The 23,951-nt window shown below is 43.2% G+C and overlaps 1 protein-coding gene across 1 annotated transcript in view; it reads left to right on the top strand.

Annotated features, from left to right (window-relative positions):
• The first annotated feature begins 256 nt into the window (after positions 1 to 256).
• The window catches only part of ccdc30 (coiled-coil domain containing 30), a 111,627-nt gene continuing 87,932 nt past the window's right edge, over positions 257 to 23,951 (top strand). Inside the window, exons 1-6 of the mRNA XM_067970055.1 lie at positions 257 to 585; positions 9,766 to 9,951; positions 11,399 to 11,519; positions 14,879 to 15,069; positions 15,897 to 15,986; positions 22,737 to 22,820. Of these exons, the coding sequence (XP_067826156.1) occupies positions 568 to 585; positions 9,766 to 9,951; positions 11,399 to 11,519; positions 14,879 to 15,069; positions 15,897 to 15,986; positions 22,737 to 22,820 (690 nt within the window). The 5' untranslated portion in view covers positions 257 to 567. The remainder of the gene's footprint in view (positions 586 to 9,765; positions 9,952 to 11,398; positions 11,520 to 14,878; positions 15,070 to 15,896; positions 15,987 to 22,736; positions 22,821 to 23,951) is intronic.

The following is a 23,951-nucleotide window of genomic DNA, read 5'->3' as shown; positions in this document are numbered from 1 at the left end:
CAATCCACTTCTGAGGCCGCAAGGCGTCTAGTTTCATATTCAAAGCAAAATTCAAGTTAAATCATAAATTACAATATAGTTTAATGTTAAACCGGGGTTAATACGAGTTTGTCCCATTTGAAAGGGATCTGGTCGGTGCGCCGTTCCCCTCGGTGGATGTGAGTGGGCTGTGCTGGCTGCCTGGTAACTGGGGGAGCCGCAAAGGCTTAGTGTGTGGTAGATTTGTATACAATGTGTAGATTATATAAGTACAGATATATTATAGACAGTGATTGCAGTGGACCTATTAGCACTGTATCCAGCAGGGGAATTCCCTTCAATATTTAGCTTGGAAACTGTTGTTAAGCTGCTCACATACCTGCAGTCCTAATTGCAGTTCTTGTTCCTCACGCTTCAACTCCAGGGTTTTAGGGACCTTTGCAAGAAACTAGCTTGGCAGCCCGCAGAGACCGGGCAGGGACTTGGTACATAGTCCACTCTGGTGACAGCGACAGAAGATGAGGTCGGGTCAGGGTCTGAGAGAAGGAGGTGGAGGCAAAGGAGCCTGCTGAGTTTGCAGGGTGGGAGATGGAGAGCAGTGGTGAGGTAAAGATTAAAATGTATTTTTTCCCGCAATTTCTCCGCTCTCCTAAAGGTGCTGAATCTCACTAGGTCGCACAGGTGCTGGCATTCCTCGTTACCGCACACAAGTGGCTATTCTTAATCCTTATATATAAATGTTGAGTGTTGGCAGGCTATTCGACCATAAAGGGCATCACAACTAAGTCCAATCCTGACGTGACTCAACATTTACACATGCACGTTACCAGCACGAGTTACTGGAGCAATCATGAACGGGAACTGTGGCTAATTTTTTCCCCTTCCTAACCCAGGGGCATTGAGGCTACTTGTAGCACCCAACTGCCGCTACAGTTGAGATCGGTTCACAGAGCAGAAATCAAACCTGGGACGTACTGTCCTGCGTGGCTCTGTATTAACCTGTCAGGTGGGCTCTAAAATATATGGTTTCTTTTCATTCCCTTCAATCTCTAAATTTCATAGCAACATATATATTTTCTTAGCTGGGATGGGTTACTTTGGATCAGTGCCTAGAGAAAGAAAAACAAATTCAACCTTGGTAACTCATTCATTGCATGTCTTTCTGCACGCTATCACATTGCCTATTTCACACTCCTAGATCTGCTGTCACAGTTAAACTGCGTTATATCTTGTCACATCAATTGCTGTATAAACCTTTATAACAATTTCACCTGTGTTCATTACTGGCGGCATAGTTGTCACTGGAATTTCAGTAAAATGCGATAGTGGATGAGTAAAGTTTATGTATGGTATCCACTTACATTCTGAAAAGCAGTACAATTATAGATTTTGAGTTTGCAAACCCCTGTTATGTCTGGAGAGAGCATTTTAAGCTATATAAACTAAGGTGAAGTACTGGTAGTTACAACTATCACTGGTGCGAGTAGTGGTGGGACCAAATTGAGATGGTGAATTAAGAATATCACCCAAGAAGGTTATTGTATAACATTCAAGTGTATTGGGTTAAAATCTGTCCATGCGCTAGATGTGTCCAATGTTGTCACTGGGCATCTAATTTATTGGTACTAATACAATATTGGGGAAAAAAGCGTATTAGTACCAATTCGCCAGATATGCCCAGTGATCACACTGGAGGGTGTCAAGTCTAAATAGTAGTCTTTATTACCCTTATTCCATAGTATGGTGAAGCTGTTCTGTAGAACTTTTCATCTACCCTGACCATCATGGGTAAGAACTACCACCATTTCTATCTGCATACACCTTAGTAATGGTGAAACAGCTTTATAAGACTTATAAAGTTAATTTATGTTTCTCTTTTAGATACTAGTATTTTGAACACAACCAGACTGGTGATCAAAAGACTATGCATAGAGTTATTGATTTCAGTCCAGCAGAACAGTGTTAATGTGAACTCCTATGTTGGGGTAATCTAACTGTCCTGATGAAGGTTTACAAAGAAGGAATAGAAATAACTTGCATTTATATAGCACCTTTCATGGCCTCAGGACGTCCCAAGCCACTTTACAGCCAATGAATTACTTTCCAAGTGTAGTCACTGTTGTAATGTAGGGAAATGTACACCCTGTTTTTCTCTGTCAGCTGCTAATTGACCTGTTGTTTATTTTAGCATTTCCTGCTTTGGTGTTTTTTTCCTTCTAGGGTAGCTCTTTCAAAAACCCACACAGGCAGGATGGGCTGTATGGCCTACTTTTGTGCTGTATGATTCTATGGTAAGATCACAAATGCAGCTTTGCAGTGACCACAACATGGATAAAAGTCAATTGAGGCTTTGCGCATTATGAGCAAAGCAAATTGGACTCTAAGGAAATTGTCTCATTAGCAATTCCATGGTGTAAACAGGTGAAGAATGTTAGACAAGAACAAGAAAAAAGCAAAGTATAAGATTTATACTCTGCATGATGGAGGATCCGTCTCTCCCGAGTCAGACATTTTGTATAACTTATCTCTGCGTCTCTCTATGATGTACATTACAATAACTCTGGAAGCTCCGAATGCTGAGTTATTTGGTTGTAATGTGAGTCTGAAATCCTATCCTCTACCTTCACATGCCTGGTAGCTTGTGTTTGCTGTCTGGTAGGTTCGTTTATCAGACGGTTTTGGAATCTGATCTTTTTCTGTAAAGGGAATGTTCATTCAATCCTGTGCTTTGGGAGGTTTGTGAACATGTTTTGGATCACAGCAGGATGTTAATACATGTTTCAACATGCCAGTCTCACTGCAGTGTTCCATAGCATGCTAACAAATTGACATGTAGCCTTAAGATTTTTTTTATCAGTGTCCTGGCTTGTAAAGAGACTTTCATGACTGCAGTTCTGACCTTTATCCTACTCAAAAGGAAAGGTGTACAAGTGCTAAACTATTCCAGTTTGTTAGATTGTGGTGTGCTGTGGAGATGTTTTGCTGATGCTCTGTACTTTGCTCTGTTTGTATTCTTTAGAATTTCTGGGACTGAAGTTGACTATCCTGTTAGTCTGTGGGGCAATGTGAGTAAACGCGATCCAGGAGAGACAGACCTCACTAACATTAATACAGCTCACTAGCAAGATACATGCATGTTTTTTTTTATTCGTTCACGGGATGTGGGCGTCGCTGGCAAGGCCGGCATTTATTGCCCATCCCTAATTGCCCTTGAGAAGGTGGTGGTGAGCCGCCTTCTTGAACCGCTGCAGTCCGTGTGGTGACGGTTCTCCCACAGTGCTGTTAGGAAGGGAGTTCCAGGATTTTGACCCAGCGACAATGAAGGAACGGCGATATATTTCCAAGTCGGGATGGTGTGTGACTTGGAGGGGAACGTGCAGGTGGTGTTGTTCCCATGCGCCTGCTGCCCTTGTCCTTCTAGGTGGTAGAGGTCGCGGGTTTGGGAGGTGCTGTCGAAGAAGCCTTGGCGAGTTGCTGCAGTGCATCATGTGGATGGTGCACACTGCAGCCACAGTGCGCCGGTGGTGAAGGGAGTGAATGTTTAGGGTGGTGGATGGGGTGCCAATCAAGCGGGCTGCTTTATCTTGGATGGTGTCGAGCTTCTTGAGTGTTGTTGGAGCTGCACTCATCCAGGCAAGTGGAGAGTATTCCATCACACTCCTGACTTGTGCCTTGTAGATGGTGGAAAGGCTTTGGGGAGTCAGGAGGTGAGTCACTCGCCGCAGAATACCCAGCCTCTGACCTGCTCTCGTAGCCACAGTATTTATATGGCTGGTCCAGTTAAGTTTCTTGTCAATGGTGACCCCCAGGATGTTGATGGTGGGGGATTCGGCGATGGTAATGCCGTTGAATGTCAAGGGGAGGTGGTTAGACTCTCTCTTGTTGGAGATGGTCATTGCCTGGCACTTATCTGGCGCGAATGTTACTTGCCACTTATGAGCCCAAGCCTGGATGTTGTCCAGGTCTTGCTGCATGCGGGCTCGGACTGCTTCATTATCTGAGGGGTTGCGAATGGAACTGAACACTGTGCAGTCATCAGCGAACATCCCCATTTCTGACCTTATGATGGAGGGAAGGTCATTGATGAAGCAGCTGAAGATGGTTGGGCCTAGGACACTGCCCTGAGGAACTCCTGCAGCAATGCCCTGGGGCTGAGATGCTTGGCCTCCAACAACCACTCCCATCTTCCTTTGTGCTAGGTATGACTCCAGCCACTGGAGAGTTTTCCCCCTGATTCCCATTGACTTCAATTTTACTAGGGCTCCTTGGTGCCACACTCGGTCAAATGCTGCAGTATTGTCACTCGGTTTATTTAATATCTGGATACCAATATGCGATGGGGGGATAAAAATCATGATTCAACCATTATACTTCAATGCTGTACAGTATCCTACATGTGTGATACTCTTAATTCATCATCTCAAAGCGCTCCCACGGTCATCACCCCAGTGATGGACCTGCAACCACCAGTATATCACTCCAGTGTTATACATTCAAAATGCTCTCTCCAAACACAACCCAAGTTTGATGGAACAGAATTAAGAATTGTACTGCTGGATGTGTTTTGCAGTTCAGGTGGACATAATAGAAAATAATTCAAATGTCCACCAATACACTTTACTGAAATTCTAGTAACGACTCTGCACTCCTGTAAAGAAGGGATTTAAAACAGCAAGTTCATGAAGAGTGTTCCTCAGTGCTGTACTGAACTGCAATACCGAGGGAGTGCTGCAGTGTCTGAGCTGCTCTCTTTTGGGTGAGACGTTAAACTGAGGTGGACATAAAAGATCCCACTATTCGAAGAATAGCAGGGGAGTTCTTCTGATGTCCTGGCCAATAAAACAGATTATCTGGTCATTTATCACCTTGCTGTGCGCAAACTGGGTACAGCGTTTCCCTACATTACAACAGTGACTACACTTCAGAAGTACTTCATGCAGTGAAGCATTTTGAGACATTCTGAGATCGTGAAAAGTGCTATACAAGTGAAATTTCTTTCTTTCTTTTGACATCTTGTCCTTATTTCATTTCCTGTAGGAATTTTTTTTTATATTGAGAAACCAAGGTGAGGGGTTGAGGCCCATAATGCAGGACACCACCGAGGTTCAAAAGAGTAGGAGAGATGACAATAAGAGGAAAGTTCAAAGGAACAGCGACCATCAATATTAATAGAGAAAGACAAATAATATTCTGATGACGAGTTAGAAATTGTAAATTAGAGGTGAGAGAAGGATCGCCCATCAGCTTTTTCTTGTATCTAATCCAGGGATGTGAGAGAGGAGCCAGAAGGCCCTTCCTAGATTTGAGGTATGAGCAGAATTCAAGCTTTGGATAGAGTTAGTGTTTATAGGGGAGTTACGAGATGTTGAGGAATATATTCAGCTGCTCTAAAGAAGTAACCATGGCAATGCGGGTGTAATAGTCAGCGATATTTCACCAACATCTGGGATTTGGAAATTTTTCTTTCTTTGTCTCCCTTTTCCATCTTTTAGAACATTACTTTTCATCTTTTAGTGTTGTGGAAATCTATCCTTTTCCCATCCAGAGCTGCAGTTTTGGCTGTATCACATACTGTGCCAGAATGACTCCCAGTCTGGAAACACACTACTAGTGCTTTATTTGCAGCTTTTAAATCTGTCTGTTCAGGAATGTCCCATGCTGCTCTTGCCCTGGCTTTTGTGTACCACTAACCTGCGATTTCTTTTCACTATTGTAAAAGTATAGGGTTCCGATTTCAATAATGCAGAGGAGCATGTTGCTGCTAGCCCAGATTGCACCCCCACCACTACAGTGTAGATAAAATGGAGCTGTTCCATGGCAACATCCTGTATCCAACCACTCATTTAGTGTTATATTTACTGTACTATATAGTAGGAAATTATAAGTGTAGAGTGCCCAAGGCACCAGACTCTGGGCAGGTAGGGGACTGCATTGGAACATGGCAATGCTGCAGACAGTTTCTGTAAGTATTATGTTGTGTTTTTACTGGACTGGGAGTCATTCTCATGCAGTACGCTATTAAAATCCGATGTGGAGGAATCTGAGTCACTTCAGATTGTATCCCTTGAAGCCTCTATGGCACCTTCAGCTTGCCAATCAAATTAATGGTCTTTTGAAAGACAATGGACATTTAACCTGTAACCTCAAAAAAAACCTGTCCAATAGACGTTAGCAATGGTTTTATCTAGATGGAATTGTTAATGTACGCAAGCTTGTAGACTGGGTTAGTAGAAGTCATTATCTGTATAAACCGAGGGGATATCTTGAAGGGAAGATGGTTAATATCTAAAACTAGCATTTTAAGGAAGAAGGGTAGTGAAACAGTGGGATTTAGGGAGAATGGAGGAAGCATTTGATGCGAAGAAGGCAAGAGCTCAAATGCATACCCTGGCACGTAGTGATGCAGCCAAGGTGCAGAGGTGAGGAAAGGTGATGCTTTAGACCGATTTGTGAATGAGGACCAGGATTTTAATACAGTGCATTGGAGGGATGGGAGTCAGTGGAGATTGGCAGGGACAGGGTGTTATTGCAGTTTTGGATAAGTTGTAGTTTATGTAAAATGGTGAGGAGAGGGTTTGAAAAGTCGAGCTTGGAGATGACAAAGGTGTGGATGGAGATTTCCACGTTAGCGGAGGTGAGGTAGGGGTGGAGGTGGACAATGCTGTTGTGGAAGTGGAAATAGATGGCCGTGGTGATGGATAGGATGTGGGGCTTGAAACTCAGTTCAGTCAAGTAAGACATGGAGATTGTGCACCATTGGGTTCAGCCTGAGTGAGTAGCTGAAGAGAGAGATGTAATTAGGCTATGATATGGAGCTTTTGTCAGGAACTTGAACAGGATGGCTTTGGTCTTGCAGATGTTAAGTTGGACAGAGTTCCCACTTATCCACAGCAGCACAGCGTGGAGCCGAGGTGAGGCAGAGTTGATTGCTTTTCTTCAAAATAATGCTATGGGATCTTTTACATACACCTGAGAGAGCAGACAGGACCTCGGTTTAACATCTCATCCAAAAGATGGCACCTCCCTCAGTACTGCACTGGAGTGTCAGCCCAGATTTTGTACTCAAGTGTCTGGAGTGGGGCTTGAACGCAAAACCTTCTGGCTCAGAGGTGAGAGTGCTGCCACTGAGCCACAGCTGATGAGGAGGGATAATGCACCATGGTCACAGAGGATGTCATTTGTGACTTTGATTAGGGCTGTAAAAAAATAGTTGACTCAACTGAGTATTTGGCCTATTGTGTTGCAACTTAGCAAGAATGCACTGAGTTGAATAATGCTGCATTGTTCAACTAATACTTGAGTGTTCAATGGTTTCTTTCTTGACTATAGCACAGACAGTAAACACATGGTGTACATGCTATAAATACACCATGCCTGCTGCCAATGTTATGGCACCATACTGTGGCACATATGGTTTTGTCTTTCATGTATAATCTTACTGGATTACTGTGATAGCCTAATAATTAATGACATAGTTTGTGTGTTTCACATACTTTGGCCTCCTTGCTATGGAGAAACTTGTTAAACTTGTTATGGGGGTTAGAGGGGTGTTGAACTGAGAAACTATAAAACTGGGTTCTTAAAGATGATACCTGCCCATTGCATTTTAAAATTTGTTCTAAGGATGTGAACAACATTAGGTAAGCCACATTTGTTGACCATCTCATTGAGAAGATGATGGTGGGCTCTCTTCATCTTAGTGATTATTTTTACGACTGAGTGGCTTGCAAGGCCTCTTCGTAGAGCATTAAGAGTCAACCACATAGTGAGGGACTGGAGTCACATATAGGTCAGACCAGGCAGGAATGGCATGTTCCCTTCCCAAAAGGACATTAGTGAACCAGTTGGTTTTTTTTGCAAGTACTGACTCTTGTTAGAGTACAGTGACACGTGCTCCTGGGGACCTCTGGTACTTTTCACAGATGGCCTTTCTGAAGACAATGAGGATCAGCAGGATAATTTTCTGGAAGGGCATCATCGCTGAACTTGATTCTACCCTCGCCTGACATCCATGTGCATGTACTTTCCTGCAGAGGTCACTAGATAGTGATCAGGAGCAAGAACCTGGCTACTTCCCCCCCCCCCCACCCCCCCCTCTCTTTAGCTCAGAGGTGCTGAGGCCAATTGTAGCACCCCAACTACTGGCCCAGTTGAGATCAGCTAATTCAGCACAGAGCTCAGTACCATACCATGGGGTGCCTGTGCTTGCCCATTCCTTTTACTGTTTCTGAGAACAGGAGAGGGAGGTGTGCATGCAGGGGTATAACATTCAACTCACTACTGATGAGTTACTTCTGGTGAGTAAAATCTGTCTCCTCTAATTGTTCAGGTTGCACTGTTTTCCTGCTGCTTTTGGCACTCCGTGTTGTGTTACAGCTTTTCACTGAAGTGTTGCTATAGATAAGACACAGGCATCCCTGATAGCAGTGGAATCCTCTCCACACTTTAACTAATGATGTAGAAAGATATGGGCAGTAAAGGCTCATGAATAATATGAATGAATAATAATACTACAACAACATGTATTTCCATAATGCTTCTTATGTACAAAAATGTCTCAACGCTTTAAGGGGTGATGGACAGAAGAGTGAACACAGAAGAGGTCTTTGAAAGCTGGAGGAAGATGATAAGGTGGATAGGTGCTGAGGGAACCGGTTTTAGAGGGCAGCGCCATAGTGGCTGCTGATGGAGTGGGTTAGTGGCGAGTGATTTAATCTAGTGTTGTAGGAGTGGGAATGACTAACTCAGTGTTGGAAGAGCTGAAGGTGTGGACAGGGACCTGTGGCTAGAGGAGATTGTAGAAGTAAAATGGGCAAGGCCATAGAGGAATTTAAAAGTAAGAATGAGAATCTTAAAATCAATTTGATGGAGCACAGCGAGCCAGAGAAACTTGGCAGGCAGGCATTGAGGGGGTGTGAGGTTTTGAACAGATGAGGACATGGGCCTTGGCATTCTGAATAAGTAAAGCAAGTAAAGCGTTCGATAAATTAAATCTCAAGATGATAAAAATATGGAGGGTGGAGGTAATCGTGCAGGTGGAAGAAAGTGGTGTTGGTAATGGATCAAATGCAGAGGGGGTAATGTTGAATTAGATGTTGAGCAGTGCAGCTTCAGGAGGCTGTGATCCCAGCTTAGACAATGCAGAGTGCTCTTTGCTGCTAACCCCTAAACCTGATTGATGCCCCATTAGGTGTTTGAGTGTCTCATCACTCAGACTCAAAGGCACCCGTGTATCTTTTTTTAATTTCAAAATATACTTTATTTCATAAAATTTAAGGATATACACAGTTCAGTGTAGATATTACAATTCAAAAATAATACAGTACAGATCATACATACCCGTGTATCGTGAAACTGCAGCTGACGGTACACAAAGTGTTCTCCTGATATTAGTGGCACTTAGCCTTTTTTCGCAGCAGAAATCCACTTTCTCGTGAGTCTTGTGAACTGCTGTTGGATTTGGCAGCTCCTGTTCTGGCCGCTATCTGATGGAGAACAACCCCTGGTAGGAATGTAAACAGTGGAATATGACACCAAGAGGTTTGAATAGAGCCATTCTTCTAAAACTAAAGCAGCAACCTTAGCACCCTTACAATTTAATATGCGAACAATTTGAGCAAATTTAAGGGCTATGTTACGATTTTTGAGAGAATCACTTTTGTACGTGCTATGTCTTTGAAAATATTGTCAGTACAGGGGGAGAATTAAGCTTTTTATTACGTAGAATCTCTCTTCTCTCGATTTAGCAACCCATTCCTGATTCCCACTATTTCATTTTCTCTTCAGGAGAAGGTGGAGCTGGAAGATATACTGAACAGACTGCGGGAAGATGGACTTGACACCGGAGCCTGCACCGCAGACGAGCACCTATGTCACCTGTGGCGTATATACCAGCGGTCCGAGGGTACGCTACAAGCTACCATGCAGGATCTGGAGGGGGTGCGACAGCAACAGGCCTCCGAGATGAAGGAGGTGAGATCTGTCAGCAGGGTGCAGTCTTGACCTTGTGTGAGATTTTTTTTAAATCTTGTTTGCATGTGACTGTTCGCCTTTTAATAGCCAGTTGTGGCTATATTTACAGCCTGCAACTTCGGCCAGATTAAATATGTATGAATGATTGTTTCTGTAGCAAGTGTTCGAATCTATGCTTACTGGTGGCTCTCATTTCCACTTCCTCAGAGCGCTAGCTGTGCACTATATCTCTCCCTCGGGGGAGGTTATCTGTACACTAACTCAGTCTCCTTGTTTGTGGAGTTTGGTGTAAAAGGAAAAATGACTCAGTCTTTTCTCATAGGTTATTAGGATTTGTTCAGCTGTATAGTAAGCCACACTGTTCAAGGTTTATCTCTAAGAGTAAAAATGCACATACCAGCCAAAAGGAGCACGTTTATCAGATCCTGAGTTGATATCCTTTTTTTTGAATGGAGAGCAAGTTTAAGAGTGGCGTGGGAACAGGCATTTTGTGTAATTTTCCCCTTCGGTGACTTTGTGAGATCCTGCTTCAGTGACATTTTTCCCCCCTCCAGTATTCTCTCCCCTGCTAAAGTCACAGACTCTTGTTCGAGTACGGGTTTATGAGTGATGGCAACCTTCTGGTATCTCACCCAAGTGGCCATTCCTCACATCCAAACGTAGACAGGAAGTATTAGTAGCTGCTTGGCCAAGGGGCTGAGCCCCATCCTGCCCTCATCTGACATCCACACACAAGCAGCAGAGGTCATGGATGGCAACCTGGAGCAGGGACCATGGCTGATTTGTATTCCCTGTCTCTAGTGCAGGGTCAATTAGGCCAATACAATACTGCAACCGCTGCCCCAGCTGAAATCCTAACAGCATTCGACAATTCAAAATCAGCTAACTCAGCACAGATTGGGCATCGAACTTGAGACTGGCTCAAGTGGGTTGACTGGCTCAGTTCTACCCCAGTGGTGCTGTTACTCAATTATTCATTGTTGGGGGGAGCTTCACTTTAAAAAAAATGGACTGTCACTTTTGAAAGAAAAACTTTTGTATTTTGTTGATCGTTTCTACTTGGATGCCAATATATATCCTTAATCCTCTTAACCAGCCTCCCTGCTGCGTGACATGGTAAAATGAACTGCTTTTAATTTTTTGAGATTTGTAAACAATATCACAGTCAGCCACAACAAAGCCATCTTCGACGTCCAGTAAAATTGTACTGAAATAAGAGTACAGCTTGAAAAGGCTGAAGGCACCGTTGCCATGGATATAAGCTCAAATGCAAGTGTTATTAGGATTACCTGAGCCTCCCCCCCGCGCCCCCCACCCCCTTCACTAGTTTAGTGATGTCACAGTTTGGAGCAGCCTCACGTTTCCTGCCCTTCTTTACAACCCCCACCCCACCCCCCACCCCCCCCCCCCACCTCAGAGTGATGTGGGAATAGTCTTGTTTCTGTAGGTGGAGAATTACGTTGATCACATCCGCAACCTGTCAGAGGAGCGAGAGGCACTGACGGCCGAATATGAGCGGGAGAATGAGCTGCTCAAGATGGAACTACAACAGCTGCAGCTGGAGCAAGGTCAGAACACAGTGACTTTTCAACTTTGTTTTAACCCCCAACTGATGTAACGTGTATTTGCTTTACTTTGACTTCCATTTGTTTCAGTTACACACTGACTGTGTGGCCATATGGAAGAAATATTCTCACACTTTCACTACCTTCTTGTCCTGACTTTGCAATTATGCCCCAGTATGAGCCAGTCAGTGGTAGCCCTCCAGTGCCCATTCTTCATGCATGAGCCTAGGCAGTAAGGGGTTAATTGTAACCTAAGTCACTGCCCAGGAAACCCATGGGATCTGATGGAATGCCGGTTTTACACCCTGCCCAATATTACTTTCCACTGACTTCACTGGAGAGTAAAATCTGGTGGGGTATAAAACTAGCATTGCATTTGATCCCGTCAGTTTCCCGACGGGCCGGTTAGGTTAAAATTGCCCCCTAAGTCTCAGCAGGCTATTTGACCCATGGAAAGGGGGAGGAGGCTTGCCTGAGCTCGATCTTCACACGCGCACTCAGTTTTCAGCAGGGTTACTGGATAATGATCAGGACTATTTCCCCCAGTTGCTGACGTCAATTATAGCACCTGACTACTGCCCCAGCTGAAATTGGTAGTTTTCTTTTTAAAGATTAAACAGACTCAAATTCTACTTTACACCCACCTCCTCTGAGTGTTCCCAATGAATAATCATTTCAAAACGTGAACATCTAGACTACGTTAAAAATGATTCATTTGCATCTGAGTCTTCCCAGATCATGGGTAAACTGAGGGCAGATAACCCATTCCTAGGCTTCAGCCAGTACTGCTCTGAGTTAGCCAGTGGTGCTTGAGGGGATGGCCTGACATAACTCTCCTAATATATTTAATAAGAAGGCCTCCGCTTGGTGACTCCGCACAGCGATATGGCTAGAGATTGGAAACTCATTGGAGTGGGAAATCCAGCAATCCTGCCTTTTTTACGAAGCTGGTCACCAGTACTCTAGGACTTGTATTTGGCACCAAACCGTTTGACTATACAGTTCCAAAATTGATGCAAAAAATTTTAAAATATCTAGTCAATTTTCTGTAGTGTTGCACATGGGGAGTCATGACTGATTATTGGCTTCAAGGTGAAGAGGGCTTAGAGAATGGGAGAAAATTGGACTCGGACACACAGAGGTAATTCAATCCCCATTTTGCCTTAATTTTTATAAATTCCTATGTCCACATTTATGATGGAAACAGCCTATGTAAACTTGTCACGCTGTAATTACACCTTCCCGCTGGCACTGCAGCATTTCCGCTGCGGGAAGGGTGTTAATCCAGCATGATGAGTTAACATTGGCAAATACTATTAAATGTGGACATAGAAATTTATGATGGAAAAAGTTGGCAAGAAGTGCATGCAAATGAATGATTTTTAATATATTCTAGATGTTCACATTTTGAATTGAATATTCACTGTATCTGACCTGTTTTTATTGCACTTCCACACCATAGTCAGCAGTTTCTGGAAAGATGTAGAATCTTTTACCGCAAGGGAAACCTGTACGAATTTGCTACTGCTATAACCCAGTGTGTGCATGTTTAGTTATATCTGATCAAGTAATTGAAGGACTGCAACCATAAGATTGTATACAATTAATATTGCTATGGAATATTTTCAATCTCAGTTGTTTAAGGTGATGCTTTTACTTCCAATTTAAAGTTGTTTTGATTTGTACTAAAATCATAATCCTTCCCAAAAAAGATTGCAGTTACACTTTTTCATTGATATGAAGTGATTTGGTTGCACATTAATGTGAAAGTGACATTAATGTGCAACCAATGTGAAAGAGAATAACTCTGGAGTTAGGTGCCCAATCTAATGAATGTACTAAAGCCAATGGGTATGAGACCCATTGTAGGATGCTATCTGGCGTTACGAGCTCAACACTGTATAGAGTATAACTCCAGTGTGGTATGCAGCTGGGTTTAAAAAGTACTCAGGAGTTCTGATGGATCTCTGGGCACTTTCTAAACTTTCTGTGGAGTTTTTTTTAATGTTTTGAGAAATCACTCTGACAAAATATAGCTGCCAGGGGAGCAGGGCTGTACAGATGCGTTTACACACAGAGCTCCACCTACTGATCAGAATGGGATTCCCAGCCAGGGACAGTCTAATATAACTCGGGTGTTGCCGGCTGCAGCCACCAGTCTCTCAACTGGTACTGTATTATAACTGCAGCCTATAAGTCACAGTAATTAATATTGTGCATTAAATTTAATACTGCATTGACCATCAAGAATTGTACTTTGAAATAAAACCAGAAAATGCTGGAAACACACGGCAGATCCATCGGCATCGGAAAGAGAAAAGACAGGTTAACATTTGCAGTTGGACTCTATCAGTTCTATCTTGTGTTAAAAATACTAATCTGTCATTTTACTTTCAAACCTGAAAGACCAGCTCCATATTTCCAGAATTTTCCATCTTAATTTAAATTTTTAGCATTCGCGGTTTTTGTTTTCACAAGGTCAGCCCATTTGATATCCTTCCAGAATACCAACCCTACCATCTTCCCATTACATTATAACATGCACCTGAATAGATAGACAGGATCCTCAGTTTGTGCCCATTTACCTGGATGGTTTGATTGGGCAGTGTGCTGGAACTCCACTGTGTTGCAGAGTGAAATGGTGGGATATCAGCTCAATTATTCCTCTCTCTCCTTAGGTTCCCAGTCTTGCTAGTGCTCAGCAACACTGAGTTAGTGGAAGTCAGATGTGAGCAGGAGAAGGGAAAATTGGCCAGGGAGTCTTTGACATACCTACTGATGGATTGCTAAAGAATAGAAAGAAAGAACTTGCATTTAAATAGTGCCTTTCACATCCTCAGAATGTCCCAAAGTGCTTCACAACCAATGATGTACTTTTGAAGTGTAATCACTGTTGTAATGTAGGCAAATGCAGTAACCAATTTGCGCATCGGCAAGGTCCCACAAACAGCAATGAGATAACTGACCAGTTAATCTGTTTTTATTGGTTTTTGTTGAAGGATAAATGTTGGCCAGGACACCTGGAGAACTCCCCTACTCTTTGAATAGCGCCATGGGATCTTTTACATCAATCTGAGAGGGTGTATGGGGGTGTTGGTTTAACATCACATCTGAAAGATGGTACCTCCAACAGTGCAGCACTTCCTCAGTATTGCACTGAAGTGCCAGCCTAGATTATGTGCTCAAGTCTATCACTGAATTAAGTGGAAGTTTGGGAAGCAGACTCCCTGCCTTGTATGTCCCAAATCAGGGGTTGGTAAAGAGTGTATATGTCTTCATAGGAGGGTACATATCATGGTTAAAAAGAAACATTGATACAATTTCACTATTAACCCAAGTACTTTGGAATGGTGGGTGTACAGATACACAGGTGAAAGAAGTGGAAGAGATGCTGGATCAGGAAGGACTGGCAGAGATCGCACACAGTGGCCCAAGTGAGCAGGTAGCCTATCTTCTCGTGGAGCGTGCTACACTGCTGGAAAAGTTGGAAACGGCAGAGAGAAAGGTGGATTCACAGAGTGCCACAGGGAGCCTTCTTGAGACACACTTACAGGTAAGAAATTAATACAATACCTTCATGATGTGTGCTTAAATACATAAAACTTGCAGTCATGTGTGATTAAATAGGAGCTCAGTTTCATTCAAAAATACTAATTTTGAACAGTTTTGTAAAAATGCAGTCTTCTGCTAACTGGTGCCCATAGGGTATATTTTCCTCCAGTCACTAATGTAAACAAAGAAGATAATGTGAGTACAAAACAGGGACCATTAAAAGAAAAATCTGCCTACATGCATTGTGAATTCCAGCTCAGTACATTGCAGATTTATTTCCACCATTTCATTCCATTTCCTGCTTTACCTTCTGGCTTCACTGCTTGCTTATTGTAGCTTTGCTACATATTACTGTAGAATGTGAATGATAGAGCAGTGGAAAAATTCCAATAAGTAATACAGTGGTCCCTTTGTTATCTGCCACACTAAAAGAACCCCCCCGCACCGTGAATAATGGAAATTAACAGGGTAGAAATTCTAATTGATGAAATTCAAGTACGCACACTTCACGTACTCACACTACATTTCTGTAGCTGCTATTTTTACACAGACATTGGATTTCCTGTGATGTGCCTTTCACTGGAGGGCCTGCTGAATGGGATAGGTAGTGGCAAATAACTAACTGTTTGTACGGGGCAAAGGCCAGTAAATGTTCACTCTCCCTAACCGACTGGTTAGGGAGAGTGAACAGTACTGAAGCTATATTCATCGACTGTACTTGGGGAGGGGGCAATAATGGAGCCAGATCGACTTGTCTCACAGTGTTTGCTTTTGTTGGTGATTCAGTTTCACAAGTCACAGGTCAGTAACATTTTCTCTTGCTCACAGGTAGAGTTGGACCAGATGCGGCAAACTCTGGAAGAGGAATTGAAACAGCAGCGGGAGTCCATGCAACGCACCAAGGAAACCATGGCAAAGGTAAACTAGTCCTTTACAGGACATACCGGCTGCTCCACACTCCTATATAAGAGTTATCCCATAGTTTGCTTTTCATGGAGTTAAGATGACGTTTTTGAATGAAAATCCTTTTGAGAGAAATAAAACTTTTAATCATTAAATTGAAATAGAAATATTGTGCTGCGGGATTGGGGAGTGTAGTGCATCGGACACTGCCCTTTGCCTTCTAAGACTTGGGTTCAAAACCAGCCCAAACTGAAGGGATGAAAGTTTGGTCGCTCACTCTGCTGGCTATAACAGTCCCACTTGAAGCAAGTGTTAATACTTCCTGGTGAATGTGGCCCACAGCATAAAGTTGCCCCTAATTGACCACCACCACTACTACTACTACTAAATTCCAGTCCATCAGCCCAGCAGCGACAATAGGGCTGAAATTTACCACTAGTTCACCTTAAATTGGCAATCTCACTAATGGATGACTATCATGGCTGGTGTATCAAATGGAAAATTTTCACACTGTTGCTGTAGAGGCACTTTTCTGAGGTTAGGGTTAAAGTACTTTGTTGGGGCAGTATAGAGGAAGCTTTGATCTGCATCTGACCATGCTGTACCTGACCTGGAAGTGCTTGATAGGAGGGTATAGAGGGAGCTTAACTCTGCTTTTGCCCAAGCAAGCAAGGGTAAAAAAGTGGAAAATGCTCCATTATCAGCACTGACTCAAACCTCCTGCAAATGTATATAAATTAATAAAGTACTTGTTACAATATGTTTTCATTTTGAAATAGACCATCTTTATTATGATCACCCCTGGGGTTACTTTTGTTTTTATAGTGTATATTGTGGTTTGTTACAGAAGATTCATTATAATGCACAAAGTTTTGTTTCCCAATTACTCTGTTACGATAACATGGAAAGTGCAGTTTTGGTAGTTGTAGCGTGGAAGAGATATAAGAGTTGGGGAGTACTTTTAGAAAAATACATGAGTGGCTCTAGGCTAAACAAGTTGAGATTGCCACAGGCACACATGGTCATCCAGCTCTAGGAAGTATATTTTGTTCTTGTTGTGGTACAGATGAGACTAACGCAGATGAGTTTGTTACAAGAAAAGTTCCGGAAGTTGGACTGATTTTCTTTGTAAAAGAGATTTCATAGAAAATAGGAGCAAGAGTAGGCCATTCGGCCCTTCGGGCCTGCTCTGCCATTCAAAATGATCATGGCTGATCGTCTAACTCAGTACCCTGTTCCTGCTTTTTCCCCATATCCCTTAATCCCTTTAGCATTAAGAAATATACCTATCTGCTTCTTGAATACATCAAATGACTTGGCCTCCACTGCCTTCTGTGGTAGAGAATTCCACAGGTTCACCACCCTCTGAGTGAGGAAAGAGAACCTCAAATGTTTTGAGAAATTTCTGTTCTTTGAAGCGTGGTAGGAGAAGCTGCTAAAATGCCTTGATCTTAGAGTATTAATGGAAAAAATACTCCTTCCTCCCTCCCAGGTCTAACTTTAAAAAAGTAAGAAACTTACCACACAAGGGCTGGCATCCTAATTGGGCAGCCACCCATGCAATATTTTTTCAAATCAGAGTGCTAAAACTAGACACACTCCTTACCTTAACTTCAGCTGCCAGCTCTGCCAACCACTTCACTGAATTTAATGATGTGGAGATGCCGGTGATGGACTGGGGTTGACAATTGTAAACAATTTTACAACACCAAGTTATAGTCCAGCAATTTTATTTTAAATTCACAAGCTTTCGGAGGCTACCTCCTTCGTCAGGTGAACGATGTGAAATTTAATGAGCGTTCTGAATTTAATGAGCAGCAGAGAACTTGGAAAGCTAGAACAAAGAAACCTTACTTTTCTCCAAGAAAACTACAGGTCACCCTGAAATGTTTCTTTAATTTAATACAATAACTGATTCTTGCCACTGATGAGAGGTAACTTCTCTACTGAAACATTTTTGCTCTAGTGCCCATTCCAGCCACTTCCTGGCACTGAGTATAGTACAATAACTGGTGCTGGAGCAGCCTTTTGCAACACACTCCAAAATAAGTTATACCGCCACATAGGGGCACAAACCAGGTACTGCAAAAAGTTAATGACATCTATAAAACCAAATTGAAGATTTTCTGTTGGCCCAGTGCGAAATGGAATGAAAAGGTTGTACACTTATAAACGAAAGTGCACATTACTAACATAAGAAAATTAAATAAAAATAACTTCAAGGTGACTTTTCAAGATTATGAAGGGAATTGACATAGTTGGTTGAGGCAAATTTTGGTGGCAGAGGCAGAAATTAAAAATCATGAAGGTAGGCAGAACTTTTTACCCAAGGAGAAATAGAGTTGTCGAACTAACTACTAGGAAAGGCATTGAAGTGGACAGTATAATGAGTTCAAGAGGTAACTGAATGAGTTTCTGGACAGAGAAGGGATTGAAGGATATGGTAAGATCAGACAAAGGTGTGTGCCCACCTTAGTTTATTGTTCTTTAAGCCATTGCCGCCACCTCTTCCCCAACATTCTGGCCTCTAAACCAAGTCCAATTAGGAAGCCAAAGCTTCTTATTGTTGGAGGCCCCATCTTGATGATAGTTGTGGCATCTCCAAGTAGTGGTGGTGTTAATTTTTTTTTAACCAAGCATTCACAAAGCATTGCCCTCTGTTCTCTCTTATTGTAACTTCCATTTTAGTAACATTTTACACAGAAATCTTGTGTGACTGTTAAGTGGTTATACAGGTTCAACCATTTTTAGATGCCACGGTCAAAGCCAGCATAATGTTTATACAACACCTCAGCATTAAATGAGTTAAAGTAAGCTTTCTGGTAGCTCAGTTGGTAAAGCCAGCGCTTAACTGAGCCGTACAGATCAGGAGACCACAGACTCAAGTCCTGTTCTATGCAGAATTAGCTGATCTCAACTGGCAGGAAGGACAATTAAATTGGGCTCGGCCCCCTGGGTCAGGGAGGGAAACAATTCAGCCTTGATTCCCACGTTTGACACTATCAAGTAACTCTTGCTCTAAAGTATGCGCGTGTGTACGTCAGGTGATGTCCTCTTGTTGAATCATAGAATCATAGAAAATTGAAGGCTCAGGAGGAGACCATGCGGCCCATCATGTCCGCGCCGGCTGAGAAACGAGCCACCCAGCCTAACCCCACTTTCCCGCGTTTAGTCCGTAGCCCTGCAGGTCACGGCTCTTCAGGTGCACGTCCAGGTATTTTTTAAATGAGTTGAGGGTTTTTGCCTCTACCACCCTCTCAGGCAGTGAGTTCCAGACCCCCACCACCCTCTGGGTGAAAAAATATTTCCTCATTTCCGCTCTAATCCTTCTCCCAATCACTTTAAATTTATGCCCCTGGTTATTGACGCTTCCGCTAAGGGAAATAGGTCCTTCCTATCCACTCTATCTAGGCCCCTCATAATTTTGTACACCTCAATCAAATCACCCCTCAGCCGCCTCTGTTCCAAGAAAAACAACCCCAGCCTATCCAATCTGTCATCATAATTAAAATTCTCCAGTCCTGGCAACATCCTCGTAAATCTCCTCTGCACCCTCTCTAGTGCAATTACATCCTTCCTGTAATGTGGTGACCAGAACTGTGCGCAGTACTCAAGCTGTTGCCTAACTAGTGTTTTATACAGTTCCAGCATAACATCCCTGCTTTTATATTCTATGCCTCAGCTAATAAAGGAAAGCATTCCATATGCCTTCTTAACCACCTTATCTACCTGTCCTGCTACCTTCAGGGATCTGTGGACATACACTCCAAGGTCCCTTACTTCCTCTACACCTCTCAGTATCCCCCCATTTATTGTGTATTCCCTTGCCTTGTTTGCTCTCCCCAAATGCATTACCTCACACTTCTCCAGATTGAACTCCATTTGCTACTTTTCTGCTCATCTGACCAGTCCATTGATATCTTCCTGCAGTCTACAGCTTTCTTCCTCACTATCAACCACATGGCCTATCTTTGTATCATCCACAAATTTCTTAATCATGCCCCCTATGTTTAAGACCAAATCGTTAATGTATACCACAAAAAGCAAAGGAACTAGTACCGAGCCCTGCGGCCCCCCCCACTGGAAACAGCCTTCCAGTCGCAAAAACACCCGTCAACCATTACCCTTTGCTTCCTGCCACTGAGCCAATTTTGGATCCAATTTGCCACATTCCCTTGGATCCCATGGGCCTTTACTTTTTTGACCAATCTGCATGTGGGACCTTGTCAAAAGCTTTGCTAAAATCCTTGTAGACTACATCAATTGTGCTACCCTCATCGATCCTCCTTGTCACCTCCTCAAAATTCAATCAAGTTAGTGAGACACGACCTCCTCTTAACAAATTTGTGCTGACTGACCTTGATTAGTCTGTGCCTTTCTAAGTGACAGTTTATCCTGTCCCTCGGAATTGATTCCAATAATTTGCCCACCAAGGAGGTTAGACTGTCTGGCCTGTAATTACTCGGTCTATCCTTCGCTCCCTTTTTAAACAACGATACAACGTTAGCAGTCCTCCGATCCTCCAGCACGACGCCTGTATCCAGTGAAGTTTGGAAAATGATTGTTAAAGCCTCCGCTATTTCCTCCCTGGTTTCTTTTAACGGCTTGGGATACATTTCATCCGGCCCTGGTGATTTATCCACTTTCAAAGATGCTAATCCCCTTACTACTTCCTCTCTCACTATCTTTATCCCATTCAATATTTCACACTCCTCCTCCTTAACTTCAATCCCTGTATCATCCCTGTCCTTTGTGAAGACAGATGCAAACTATTCATTAAGAACCATACCCACATCTTCCGCCTCCACACATAGTTTACATGCCCTCTCTTTGCTTTCCTAATTTCCTTTTTAACTTCACCCCTGCACTTTGTATACTCTTCTAAGCTTTCCGTAGTATTGAGTTCCTGGTGTCTATCATAGGCTTTCTTTTTCAGCCTTATCTTACCCTGAATGCTTCTTGACATCCAGGGGGCTCTAGATTTGGCAGCCCTTCCCTTTTTCTTTGTGGGAACATGTTTACCCTGAACCCCTTCAATCACCCCTTTGAATGTCTCCCACTGCTCTGACACTGATTTACCTTCAAGTAGCTGTTTCCAGTTTACTTCTGCTAAATCACTTATTTTCCCCAATTGAAAACTTTAACTCCTGCCCTGTCTTTGTCCTTTTCCATAATTATGCTAAAACTAACTGTATTATGATCACTACCACCAAAATGCTTTCTCACTGCTACTTCTTCCAACTGCCCCTCTTCATTTCCTAGAACTAAATCCAGAACTGCCCCCCATCTCATTGGGCTTGCTATATACTGGCTAAAAAAATTCTCCTGTATGCAATTTAAGAATCCTGCGCCCTCTATACCGTTCACACTGTTTGTATCCCGGTAAATATTAGGGTAGATGAAATCCCCTACTATTACTGCCCTATTGTTTTTGCACTTCTCAGAAATTTGCCCCTCTATCTTCCTCTGACTGTTTGGGGGTCTATAGTACACTCCCATTAGTGTGACTGCCCCTTTTTTGTTCTTTAGCTCAACCCATAAGGCCTCATTTGATGCTCCTTCTAAAATATCATCCCTCCTCACAACTGTAATTGTTTCCTTAAACAAAATTACCACCTCCCCATCTTTTTTATCCCCCTCTCTATTGCATCGGAAAACCCTGTAACCATGGACGTTGAGCTGCCAGTCCTGTTCCTTTTTAAGCCATGTTTCTGTAATAATTACTTGAATATCCTGTCGACACTCAGCCCAAGGTTTTTCACCTCTTGATTGGGGCGCATCTCCAAGGACCACCCAAGATGCCCCCTGACCCCAGTTATATTTCTAGGTCGAGAAAGGTCATGGGGGGGAAACTTGCAGTGACAGCAGGAAAAGGAGGTGTCCAGTGAGCTGCCTGATTGGGGGGAAAAAATTCTGCCCGAATATTTTTGGTTTCACTGAGAGCACTTCTGCAGGTCCCTCTTCTTGGGGCTCCCACTACTGATTTCTGAACATTAGATACTAGGGCCTAATGGGCGGGCCATATTTCCCACATTCAATGCAGGTTGAACACAGACCAGGCACCAGAAAACAGCGGAGAGGTGCCCCAAGTTGCTTTCTGCCTCCACCTGCCCCAGATCCGCCAAGAAATCATCCAGGAGAGGGGTAGGCGTAAAGTCTGAGCTTCGCTGTTAGGGTTCATGCATGAAGAATGGCCAATTGAATGGGGTAGGAAAAAGGGCAGCTGCGATCCATGTCCTCCAGCAGGAGTCAATGCCTTAAGGAGAGAAAAGGTGATGAAAATTAGTGGGGGAGAAAAAAAGTAAAAATTCAGACACATCGTAACAAACTCAGAAGATAGAGTCATTAAATGAGCTTTAAGGCACTTTAAAGTACCGCTGGGTTGTTGACTCTCAATGCGTGGGCCTCGTGCAGTTGATCATGTTTGGCAAAAATGGAGACACCAGGATCGTGGATCTCTGGATCTGCCATCGGAATTATCCCTCGGCCTGCAGGAAACTGGCAGCAGACTTCAAATGCAAATACAGGTGAGAGCTGCAGGGAGACAGTTTGGGGTCACATCGCTAGAGGTGCAGCAAGCTACAACTTAAAAGGTCATTAGAAGAGAGCGATTCACTGCAAAAGGGTTAATTGGCTCTTAAGTTGAGCTTAAAACATAGCTTTAGTTTTATCTTTAATACTGTGTCTGTTGTTTCATCATTATTAGTTGCAATTTCGTCAATTTTTCACTTTTAATTGCAACTTTTTACCTTATTCTTTCAAAAGGATCCTTTATCTCAACCTTCGAGTCCATGGAAGAAGCTGTTTGGGGTCCGTCAGCAGGCGCACAGCGTCTCCAAAGGCATAGCCGTATGTCTCACCTACTCTCTGCCCACGGCCAGTCTGTACCTATAATGTACTGGCTATGTCTGCACAGAGCAAGGCAGAAAAACGCACACGTACAGCTACTGCAACTAAAATATTCTCGTTGCACTAATCAAATTTTTCCCACTTTTAAATTCCAGTGTCTGAAAGAAAAAAAGAAAGACTTGCAGTTATATGGCACTTTGCTTGCTGCCAAGTATCTCAAAGTGAATTACTTTGAAGTAACTAGGAAAACACGGCAGGCTTTCTATACCAGCAACATGCTGCAAAGAGTGATAGCTGTTTGTATATTGGTGTGCTAGTGCCGCTGGCTCTTGTTTATTTTTGGCTGTGTCTTTCCATGTGCTGACCTTTCATCCTCCGTAAACCAGCTCATCCAAAACTCTGCTGCCCATATCCTATCCCACACCTGTTCCAGTCACTCATCACCCTATCCTAGTTTATCTACTTTGGCTCCTGGTCCCATATTTAAAATTCTCAAAATTGCCGGACAGATCTTTTTCTCTATAACACCCTCTAGCCCAAACCTCCCCTTACAAACTTCCCGCTTCTCTGACTCCGGTCTCTAGTGCATCCCCTCTCCCTCACCCCATGGCTGGTGGCTGTGCCTTCGACCACATAGGTCCCACTCTGCAATTTCCTCCTTAAACCCTTTCACCTCTCTGCCTCCCTCTCCTCATTTTAACAGCCTCCTTAAACCCACCTCTGACCAAGTTTTTGGTCACCCCATCTAATCTTTTCTCATGTATCTGTGAAGTGCCTGGGGTGTTTTTTGATGTGAAAAGTGCTATATACATGTAAGTTGTTGTTTCAAAGGTGAAATTTAGAAATAGAAATATTTTGATGTAGAATGCAGTGAGTTCGTGCACTGCCCTTTCACCTCTGAGACTTGGGTTCAAATGCAGATCAGAGTGATGGGATGAAAGTCTCTTCTGAATGCTGGCTGAAAAGGAAAGGGAAATGAACCTGTCCTCTCACTCTGGTGTTACCTGTTGGTGCTCCAATGTGCTGCACCACTGTGTTGCTCACAGATGCCAAATGTTGGGCTTTTAGTCACTTCTACCTGTATGTTGTCTTCCTTTTTCTCCCTCCTCTCCCAAGTTGACTCCATACTTG

The sequence above is a fragment of the Heptranchias perlo genome, chromosome 32 (genome assembly GCF_035084215.1).
Source record: "Heptranchias perlo isolate sHepPer1 chromosome 32, sHepPer1.hap1, whole genome shotgun sequence".
Taxonomy (NCBI): Eukaryota; Metazoa; Chordata; class Chondrichthyes; order Hexanchiformes; family Hexanchidae; genus Heptranchias; species Heptranchias perlo.
Note: the sequence above shows the minus strand (reverse complement) of the source record. Positions and strands in the feature narration are given on the sequence as shown.